Source organism: Punica granatum, chromosome 1, assembly GCF_007655135.1.
Source record: "Punica granatum isolate Tunisia-2019 chromosome 1, ASM765513v2, whole genome shotgun sequence".
Classification (NCBI taxonomy): domain Eukaryota; kingdom Viridiplantae; phylum Streptophyta; class Magnoliopsida; order Myrtales; family Lythraceae; genus Punica; species Punica granatum.
The window spans coordinates 51,187,225-51,198,712 of NC_045127.1; the positions used below are offsets into that span (position 1 = coordinate 51,187,225).

The 11,488-nt window shown below is 36.7% G+C and overlaps 1 protein-coding gene and 1 long non-coding RNA gene across 2 annotated transcripts; both read right to left on the reverse strand.

The window, feature by feature from the left end:
- Positions 1 to 4,149: 4,149 nt before the first annotated feature.
- LOC116192004 (pectin acetylesterase 8-like) lies at positions 4,150 to 7,919 on the reverse strand. The gene is made up of 13 exons (XM_031520387.1): positions 7,507 to 7,919; positions 7,044 to 7,171; positions 6,842 to 6,924; positions 6,473 to 6,602; positions 6,293 to 6,372; positions 6,088 to 6,174; positions 5,863 to 5,987; positions 5,685 to 5,745; positions 5,549 to 5,602; positions 5,383 to 5,460; positions 4,965 to 5,070; positions 4,723 to 4,868; positions 4,150 to 4,547 (listed from the first exon to the last, which is right to left on the reverse strand). Exons 2-13 carry the CDS (start codon positions 7,162 to 7,164, stop codon positions 4,419 to 4,421), a joined length of 1,200 nt encoding a protein of 399 aa, XP_031376247.1. The 5' UTR covers positions 7,165 to 7,171; positions 7,507 to 7,919; the 3' UTR covers positions 4,150 to 4,418.
- Positions 7,920 to 8,857: 938 nt separating this feature from the next.
- On the reverse strand, positions 8,858 to 9,523 carry LOC116198557. The gene is made up of 2 exons (XR_004155343.1): positions 9,282 to 9,523; positions 8,858 to 9,201 (listed from the first exon to the last, which is right to left on the reverse strand). It is a non-coding gene; the product is annotated as an uncharacterized LOC116198557 (long non-coding RNA).
- Positions 9,524 to 11,488: the final 1,965 nt, after the last annotated feature.

An 11,488-nucleotide genomic window follows, 5' to 3' on the forward strand; every position in this document is an offset into this window, starting at 1 on the left:
ATATTAACTCTGTTTTTTTTATGTATTTCTTATTGTTTTAGAATTTATTAAGAGGTAATCATTTTTGTGTTTCATGATTCTTATTTTTAACACGTTAAATTTTACTTTAATTTTAATGTGATCGTACATATATATGTTTAGTTGTTATAATAAATTATATATATGCTTCCATAATTTTCATAAGAATATCAAAAAGTTTATATCAATTTCTACAAGTTAGGTTCAATTTTTATGATGTCAAGTGTTTATATACATTTATCACTGACATATAATTAAGAAATTACAACAAAAATTTTCTCTTAATTCTATTTAGAAAGAGATTTATGTACATTTAACTGCATTTATTAAATATTTGTAATTGTTGTTTCTTTTTTAATTTTTTTTCCATATTATGTTAATTATATTTTGTTTATTACATAGTGAGTAGGAGATTTAGATATATTAATTGCATTTATAAAAATAATTATCTTTGTTTTTTAATTATCTTTTTTCATTTTTTAAAATTTTCTTTTAACCATTTATTATGCACACAATCTCATTTATTATGCACCCAAATAAATTTTAGTTATATATAGATTTAATAAATTGCCCTCAATAACTCTAATTAAATTGAAAAAGAAAAAGAAAAATAACGCGTCAAATGTAGGGATAAAACTATAATTTTCGATAACTTTCTCTCTATTCTCTCTTTATGCCTCCTGTCCTATTTTCCCTTTTCCTCCCCTCCTCATACCGTTTCTACCTTCACTTTTCCATTGCATTTAGTTTTTTTTTTGTTCTTATTTCATTTTAATATAATTTTTCTTTAAAAATTTGTAATAAAATAATTTTAATTAGTTTATCAACCGCGCGTAGCGCAGTGCAAACTCTAGTATTAATAAATGATATATAACAAGAGAATGCTGATATTAAAGGTATTTTTTATTACAGTGGCTATAGCTCTTTGTGTAATAACCTATTTGCATTCGGTTTTTTTGACAACGAAATTGAAGCGTCAAATTTAGCTGACAAGATCAACATGATTATAGTGATTTTTTGCCAAATTTAATAATCTTTAGAACTAACTTGGTTATCATGTTCTTGTTATATTGAATCTGCAAGACCTGATGATTCCACTCGCGACTATCCTGCTTAGAGACAGGGCCTGAGCTTGATCGACATGCAACTGGAAGTTGATGTCCTCATGATATCATATGATCAGCAAGAGATCGTGTTTCCACTCAACTTCCATGAACATATAAGGCTCCTTCTCGATCAGCCTGCAACTAGAAGTTGAGTTGCAGTGGATGCTTCTCTCGGATCTCAAGTTCCTCTGATTGTTTCCCTTGGTTTTGATTTGTATGTTTTAAAAACATTTTGAGAACATAACATTTAGGGTGTACTAATGCAATGTAGCATGGGGTTAACAACGTGATCTATGTCGTGAATAAGAATAATTATGATTTAATGTATTTTACAATATTTTATTTTTAGTCTTGGAGCCAATTAAGTACTTAGATTATGATGTCGATATTAAAGATGATGGCAATCGATGTTGCTTTATATCTAAATAGAATTGCTCGAAATATATCTATTTATTTGTCGAATAACAACGCGAGTAATTAGCTTAAGACGGGTTTAGTGCAACTGATTTCTGATTATTTTCTATTGTTTGAGCTTCCATATTTTATAGTTGTGCTTATCTTATTATGAATCGAGAAGAATGAACTGATACAGTTACTAAATCGAAGAAGTTAGACTGATAGCTCAACCTGACACTTTTGTATGATTGCCAATTTGAGTTGAAAAGATAATATTGCTGATCTAACTTTACCGATATAAATTTATTTATGGTAATTTAAGGAATATGAGAAGCCGCATGTTAGTTGGTGATGTTGCAGGAATAAAAGTTCGCCTAGCTGAGAATGATATACTTCTTTTGAGAGCAACGTGGTGTGATTTGTCCCCATATACATGTATATGGCTTATCATTTGCTTAAACTGCAAAATATCGAAATTATATAGCATGTATTCAGTTACAAGATGGCCCATGAGCCGAATACAATGAAATATAAATTCTTATAGTTAATAAAGAGGCGCGACAAGCATTTCCAGGGACGTCATCCTCAACAATGGGGTCTAAGCCCGCAACTTCAGGATCGGGGATCCTCTCTTGGGTCTTGCCAGTTGCCCTAGGGCTGATATTTCGAGATCAAATTATTATGATAAATATGGGCAGGCTAAGGGCCATAATCTTCTCAGAGAAATTATTTAGCACGATGGTAATTTGTTTTGAATTATTGAAAATTTTAGTGTAGCAGTAGCCCGCAGCTAAGGAGATTCAAGTTCTTACCAGTGGAAGGTCTCCCGCCGTTTCCCATTAGGAAATTACTGGTTATGTGTTGTGAGCTCAACTAGGGTTTAGATTTATTCACGATAGGTTAGATTTGCTTCCAAAACTTGCCCCGATTCCGAGCTCGATTTTGCAATGTGAAGTCGGTTTTGGCATTCAAGGGTATTAATTGCAAACCATATGCCCCATTTAAAAATGATGGTTGCACATGCAGGGCCTACGTCGTCACATTAGCTCAAATCGTTTATTCTTTTGTATTAAGTATGTATACTTACTTAGGCATTCCACCTTGACACAAATGTTGATGTTATGCCCTTTGCGGTCGAACATTGGAGATCTAAACGTTAGTTCGATCTCAGTATTATTAACTTTGTTGGAATTGTTGCTCCTTGTTCATTGACCTTTTTCAGATTAATTGTTTCCAATTTTAGAGGTTACGTATTCTCTAGATAGCTTTTATTTGTTTTTACTTTTGAAGATATGTTAAAATTCTTTAATTACTAGTTTTAATATGTTTAACGATGCATTCAGGCACAAGACAAAGAACGTTCAGAACTTATTACTAGGTTGACTAATTAGCCTTTACCACTCAATTTATTATATTTCAGCATGCACATGTCCTTATTCATTTGGATCATCCCTATGTGGTCCAATATAATCAATTATTTTTTCTACCCTTAATTAGAATAAGCATTACGGATTTATTAATATCAGAAGAGACTGTAAATGTCATTGGAAAAACCGACTCGAATTTCGTTAGCCGTTCCAATAACTGTATTCATGCATTTTAATCAATTCCTAAACAGATTTTATGGATTGTAGCAGCTTGCCAGTATTGTTGGCCTCCCCTGTGGAGGGAACCCTAGCCTTCACCATGCTTAGACACGGGAAGGGGATCGTTCACGGGGATCTGTCTCGGGTAAATATTTTTCTGGATGCCAACAATAACGTGAAGATCGGTGATTTTGGACTCCATAAGTTATATATGACCGTACTCTTACTATACTTTTTTGTAGACATAAGAAGAGATGATAGCTGATTTGTTGCACAATACTGGTTTTAACGTGAGATAATCAACAACTACTAAATAAATCTTTGGTAAGTTACTTAAATTTTTAGTAAATTACTAGTAAAGAAAGTAGGATTACAAATTTCAATGCAAATTGCACATATTTCGAAGTTTCGTGTGATGGAGCTTCCACATGGGATGCAAAAAAGATGCCACAGAGGATGCATCGGATTATCAAGGGGACGTCTCTGTTATGTTAAGGGTGATTATCCATTTTTGCGCCTTTGGTCCATCGACAATCCCAGGGCATCGCGTGATTGGAATCTCAAGCACATCGTCAATATGGCTTTGCTGGATCAACGCTTTGTCTACATGGCTCGTAAGTTTTCGGACCACCACATATGGACTGTACCTTGTGGGATCGACCCGAATTTGGAAGCTGTACTTATTGGGACTTCCAGAACTATTTGGAGGTACTTCATTAAGGCCGACAGGCTTGAGGCAATCTATGAGTCAATTGAAGAGGAAGTACTGCCTCCATGGTACAATTCCCTTTTCACCTACACAAGCTGCATAATTCCTTCAAAACATTTTCGAAGCAGGAGAGACTGATCGATTACATGCACGTCACCAAGTTTTCAATTCGTAGATTCGACAAACACTGTTATACCCGGTAAATGACAATGACATCCTAGGCATTTGAAATAGTACAATGATGAATGGTTGTGTATGTCCTGTTCGAATTTTAGGAAGAAATGCCTTCACTGTTATTCCAAAACCATACCACTAGTGCAAAAAGCCGTGAAGAGAAATCGAAGCTCGAGTGAATCGCACTTCACTATCACGAATGAATAATATCTGGCAATACGAACAATAATTAATGGAGACAATACCCTGCACACAGGTCATGCAATGGCATGCTTGTTTATTTTCTCGCTATTCTTGATAAATGGACTAGTGATGAATGATGCATCTTATTTGATCTTGTAATGTAATATGTGTATATAAGCCATACGCCTCTTCGAGGAACTAATCTATATATATATATGAATCGGTATTGAATTTGACCTATCAAATCTATGCTTCCGTGTACTCTTCTGGAGAAGAAGCCATGCCGGGACAAGAGGGATTGCAGGGATATGGGCAATCTATCTTCTGGAAAGGCGTCCGGTCATAGAACCAATTCGCCACTGCTTTTGCAACTGACTGCAAAATGGAAAAATGGAAGCGTGAGACTAAAAGCATCATTTCGCAGCGGAACCAGTTGCACTATTTCGTTTTCACGGATGTAAACACGCTCAATTCCTACTCGGCCGGTTCTCTGATGTAACTACTTAACACCGAAAAAGAGAGTGCCGAAAATCTGAAGCGGGCCTCATACCGTTTTGGCCAATACTGGGGAATCATCCCGGAGCCAAAGCTCTTGCATTTCGGATTGGCAATGGGCATAGCAAGAATCTACGAACATTCCTGTTGATCGGGACCTCTGTAGTCTACTCAGTGCATATAAGAACCTCATCCTGAAATCTGAAAAGGGAAGAAAACAAGTGATTAAGACCTATCATACTTGCGCATTTGAAAGTGAAACTAAGTTTACTGCCCGAAGTTCAGGTTTTCCATTACCCTGCATGACTTTTAGTTGAACAGGTGAACAATTACTAATGTCGAGCTTGCAGCTAACCCAGGCTCCTTGAGGGTCCGCATCACGCGGTGCCAAAATATTCCTTATCTGCAAGCAGCAGACATTTGTTCATCAGTTTATAAGCAAACTAAAGAGATGCATAACCGATATAACTTATACTTCCATCAAAGGCTTCTTTAATGTTTAGAGAGAAGGGGATATGCCACAAATCCGGGACCCAGTAAAGAATTTTACATGAAAATGATTCTGCTGAGTGGCCTTTAAAACTTACTATCAACGAGACAATTTCATCAGTTCTGTCTTTCTAACTCACTATCATGCAGCAGAAGTAAAATTTTGCAGATGAAGAATGAGCTCTATGTATGTGCCGGTTTTCTCTAATTTTGAGAAGTGTCTAACCTGCCAAGAGTCGTATGCAGCATTCAGGATGAAGAGAGGTGTCCGGATTTGTTGAGCAGTATATTGAGGGAAGAAACACTGTAATGTTACCAAGATAATAAGACTCAGTCAAGTGCCAAAGATAAGGAGAGGAGCTAAAACTAAAGGTGAAAATTGTCTTGCTCACCAATCCGGGACTAAATCTTGAAGTACATGACCGAGGCAAATTCTTTGATGAACCCTGAAGATATATAAGATCAAATGAGAAATTCGAGCCTCAAACAGAGTAACCGGAATCTCTGGGCAGGGCCTAGAGTGATTACATGTGTCATAACAACTTCATTGAAATAGGATTGTATGTGACGTGTGCCCGAAACATCTCTCCTGACATTAATCAAACGCCACGTTAGGAATCATACAAAGAAAAGCCAAACAAAGTTAAATTCTTTTCTGCCTTTCTTTGTTTTCAAAATTGATCACACGGTTTTTATTAGAGCTTACACATTAATAAAATAACCAGCATCTGAAAGGCATTTTACTTTTGCTCCCATAGGCAGGAGAGCTTTGAAGCCATCACAATGCAGTATCGAAGTCAATCCACCAGCAGAACAACCGGAGAGAATAGCCTGCCGTGAAATAACAATTTGCTCAGGAAACTGATGAGGATAAGAAGAAGATCTAACTAAATTAGTAAATGACTTTCATCTTTTGATGTCCTTATTTTACGTTTTCTGCATTCTTCATTCCTTTCGCCAATAGATCTTCAATCACTGCAAGCCAAATCCGCGCACCTCTGAAGTGTAGTTTAGTAACCTGAAGGGACAATATGAAATACAGCAATGTTTTGGATGAAAAAAGGAACATGAGTTTCAGTAAAACGGAGGTTTATCTGGTATATTAAAAGTTTCTTGGAGTTTATCGAAGATCTTACATGATTGACAGCCTCCACATCGCCAGTAAATGATGAACCGTCACAATACCTCACCTTGACCCTATTCCAGTTGTAAAAATCTGTCCCGAAGCGTAACCTCTTGTCATACTCCAGTATCTCATAACAAGAGTAAACGTACAGTAGACTCCCAAAGAAACACGAACAAGATTTCAGTTTTACCCGGGTTAAAGTTTCTGCTGTTGCTTAATATTCCAGAGAAAGCAATCTGTTTCACCATATGATCAGAGGAACCAAGACGGGTTTTTTTTCGACCAAGGCAAGCTGTCACATTGTTGCACCAGCCTCCACCCTGATGACCCCAAAAAGGGAATATCAGAAGATACTTTATTAGCTAAATAAAACAATTACTATTTTTTTTTTGTTACAAAACTAAAATAGTTTTTTCAGAAAGCAATGATCGGTGGCTTGCTGCAATGATAATAATACCAGAAAATCAAGAACCATGTTTTGCATTCTTAAATGCAATAAGTGGGCAACTTTGTCCAGACAAATAAAGGAAACAGCCGACTCTCGAAGAGGGAGACAAACCTCTATATGTACCAACCAACTGTTGATCCCCGATCCGAATCCTTTATCCCAGTGGTAAGCTGGGGGACTGCCATCTAAACAAACTGCAAGACAAATTCACAATCCAGATTCAACCGCACAGTTGATGCCAAAAGCGAAGACTTCCAATTATCCTTCAGATGAAGGGAAATGTTAATGGACTTAGCCATATCGAGTCTCTCACCGGCGCCTTTAGCCACGGCACTTTCAAGGAGAGTCATCCCAACATATAAGCCTTCAGTTTTAAGCAACAGCAGCAAACCCAATGCAGAGCATATCCATTGACCCAATCTGGGATCAGCCATTCTGCACCTAATAAATTAATCAACAAAACATTGAGTTACTAAAAATATAATGAAACGGCAGAAATGTTCATTCAGAAAACATCATAGAAAGAATCGAACTTTAAAATCCTTTTCCAGCTTGACATTAAAGCAACCCAATGAAAACATCTTTCCAGTGAAAAAAAGAAAAAAAGGCAATGAGTAGAAAGCTCTTTGCTTTTAGCAGATTCTGCGCCCACTAACAAGCACGCTCTCCCATTAGTATTCAAGCATTCCAGAGTTTTACAAAGCAAAAACCAAGATTGGAACTTTGACTGGATGCCGACAACATTCGTTACTGTGGCCAGAGTTCTGCCGTGGTACCTGAAGGGAGAGAGATTTGGAGGGATGAAGCTCCCAAAACGAGCCGTTTTGAGAGAATGTAGCTTCAACCCAGTTCACAGAGCTCAGTGCTCAATCATGGGGTGATGGGCAATTGTGCGCTCCTGTGGTGGGTAGAGCAGAGAAAGAGTGGTGAGAGGGAGAAAGGGAGGGGAAGAAGGAAACTGTTTGTTTATGTTGTGCTATGTAGAAAGCAAGCGGAGCAGCCATAGCTTCGCTGCTTATAAGGAAAGACAGGGAGACCAACAGCAGCAGCACAGCCAGAGCCGACACTTACTGGCCCAAATCTCCAACAAAAACTGTTCGGTTTTTTCCTCTTTATTACCCAAGAAAAGCGTTTTTTAGCTCAAATTTGACGGCATTATTATGCGTTTTCTTCCTCTTTTTTTTTTTTTCGCTATCTTTCGGCCAAAAAAAAGGACCTTTTATTGCTAACAAAAGGATAAGAATATGTTCTATCCGGTGATGATCAGAAAGGTAACATTAACATGGGTGGATAGATACTTATGTCATATGATCTGGCCAAATAAAACTCGAAAATGTAATTCTACAATTGGCATATAATTATATACTTTACAATTTTCATGTACATTCTTTCGTATATTTATTTGCGAACGATACGTCTCTTCTCCGTATTTATGATTTGTCTTATGCCTTTTTATTAGGATATTTTTCCTTTACTGTCGCGATGCTCAACCATGAACGACTTTTATATGGTATATGATACCCTCCGACTAGCTCTAGCAAGTACCTTTGTCCTTGTTTGCTATGTGAAACTCTCATGTCTCGTCAATTCCACAAGTTATTTTTACAAAAAGTAGATGAAAGTGAAGACAAAAAAAAAACTCATTTTCACTTTTTTCTCTATGTTTTAGGATTACATCTGACAGGGGCGGAGTCAGAACCTTTTATCAGAGGGGGCAAATTAAAATTTTTAATATTTAGTTAGACTTATAAGTGATTTTTTAGGGCAAAGATCAAATAACAAAACATTTTGGGGGGCATTTTATGTCTTTCAAGGGGCAAAATTTTAAATTTCGAAGGTGCGTTTGGTTTCAGAGTTAAAGTAATTTTGATTTTGATTGTAGAAAATGACAAATGATTATGCAGTGTGTTGAGTTAAAATTAAATTTTTTGTGATTTTAACTGCGAAACCAAACGGAGTATGATAAATTTATATACATATTTAATTGAAAACTGAAATGATATAAGTCAGATCTCACTTTTTTCTTCACTATCGCTCGTTTTTCGTGCTTAGGAGGTACACAAATTCTCAGGATGCAAGCAACTTCAAGACGTATTAGAAATTTGATAATCTGAAATTGCAATTTCCTGAAAGAATTCGCGGACTCATACCTGTTTTAGGGGGGAAAAAAAGATCGACTCATGTACAAGTAAGTATAAAAGTTCCCTATCATCGACGTCAACTTCAACGAGAACGAGTTAGATGTTGATGGAATTGAAGTCTGAGATCAGCAACCTCCCATTTTTCCTCTCTCTCCCAAGCTTCAAAGAAAAGAAGAGAAAAAAATCCTAGAAGTCACGTTGCAAGTGCATTCAACGCCACGCCACGCCACGCCACGCCAAGCCATCGACTTCCTCTACCTCCCGGTTACCTTCGATCCCGATGGCTCTTCTCCCCTTCCTTTTTCTTTCCCTTTATCTCCTTCTCCTTAACTGCAATGGAGGTTTTTGTTATTTAACGGACAATCATTGATTGCTGAGCTAAAAAAAGAGTTAGATGTTGATGAAATTACATCACATATCGACGATGTGTGTAGCGGGCATCGGGTGACTCGGGCCGACCCCACGAAACGGGATCTAAGTGGGGACAAGGTCACGACGAATCTCATTGATGGAAGCGCGCCCACTATTGAATGCGGGTCAGCGGGTCACAGGCTGAAAAGGGCAGCTGCGGCGTCTCATCCTAACAAAGAAGGGGGACAGCTGGTTCCACTTCGATCGGTGGGAGCCCCGGAAATTCTAGGCTGCGAGTGGTCGCTGGTGGGACCGATGTGGGAATGACAGGTGGTGGGTTGTGATTCGAGGGAGTGGTCGTGGGTGAGCGGTCAGTCTGGTGGAACTAAAAAAGGCTAGGGGCCGATGAGAGCGCGATGGACGGTGATCGGGTCAAGTGGGGCACCCCCCCTCCCCCTCGTGCCCACCTGATAGAGCTCGCATGTGATTGATTAGCTATAATTCCCATTGAAGAAAACTATTCTCTAATTATTATCCAATGTAATTCTCCCCTTGTTATAATGGCGACGATTGTGATGTAATTTTTCGTGAGAATACGGAATATAATGGTTAGTCTGACGAGGAAAATACTTACAGTAAATAAAGTCAGTACCAATACGTTGCTTGCCAATTATGTCATGCTTCATTATTCATTATGTGTGATTTTTAGGAAGATAAAATCCAGAAAAAAAAAAAAAAACAATGTTTGAAGGAGTATTTCTTTAAGGAAAAAGGAAGTGGGACGTACCCTAACACAATAATTAATAATTAAATGGTACGGATAGTCTCACTAAATATTGAACTTGAAATGTTTTAGTTATTAGACGAGTACATATATTACTGTACTGCATTTTCTTTTGATAACGACCTAATTCATTCGTTTGCTATAATTATGTATGTACTTTTTTTATGTTATGTATCGAGATATGGTCCCGTTTCTTTGAGGACTGATCTCTTGCAATCCAATTGTCAGATTAACTTTTTATGGGATTTATATAACGGAAAGGTTTGTGTGTTTATTTTTTAAAAAATTTTTAACTCAACTCCACTTATTTTCAATTCAACAACACAATCATTACTTTTTAAAATTTTTAAATTTTTTTAATCATTCAATTTAATTTTTAATATTAAATTATTTTAACTATTCATTACTTTTTTACAATTCAACAACACAATTATTACTTTCTCTCAACTATTCATTACTTTTTCACACTTTTTTTCATAATTCAACAATACAATTATTACAAATCAATTAAAACCAAAACTCAATTCAACTCAACTTAACTCTAAATCCAAACGCACTCTAAGATATTGGTTGCTTGAAATCGTGATTGATCATCTATCATTTTCTTTAAAAAAAAAAATTGATGTTGCCAAAAACGAAAGAAAATGGGGGTTCCTTTGGTCCCATTTCATCCGATGACACTTTGGTTTCCGAGATTGCGTTAGATTCTTCGGAATGCTCCTCGAAACTGATATTTTGGAAACAATGCAAATGCACTGCACGACTCAAACGACACGAGAGCTGGCATACAAAGACACGTAAATTATTGTCTGCAAGTGTAATATTGGCTTTTGTGGCATAGTGTGTCGCAATATATATTTAGGAGCATCCTAATATCAAAAAACGTGCCAATCTACTAATATGAATTTTTAATTATTCACAAGTTTTGAACTCGAGATATGTTTAAGGAGAATAAGTGACAAATCATTTCAATCAACTTACGTTGATTACAATATGTTTGTTTTAAGAAAACAGTGATCGCCGAGCAAAAATTAACCAAAATAAATGACAAAAAGTCACCTGCACAGTTGAAATATAATGTCAATATTAATATTATTTCTACCTACGGTCGCATTAATAAAATCATATCACCAGCATACACTGAGGCAAATTCCAAATATTGGTCAGAAAGAAAATACCTACCAAAGAGGGGAAAAAAGGTCAATAAATGAATCAACTAAACATGGTCAGTGATTCAGGTCAAAACGAAAATGAATTTAGGTGCCGTTTTTGAATCGACTCGTGTCTAACTAGCTAGAGTTTCTCGACTGTTATTACGTCGCGTTCATAAACCTTACCAAAAAAGAAGAAAATCCACATGCACAGTGAAATATCGATAGGGGGATGTATAAGTCGATGACAACCGATTGTGACTAGCCACGACTAGATCGGAAAGATGCGTATATGCTTATCCGAGATCCGAAAAGATAACTAGCCACGTAA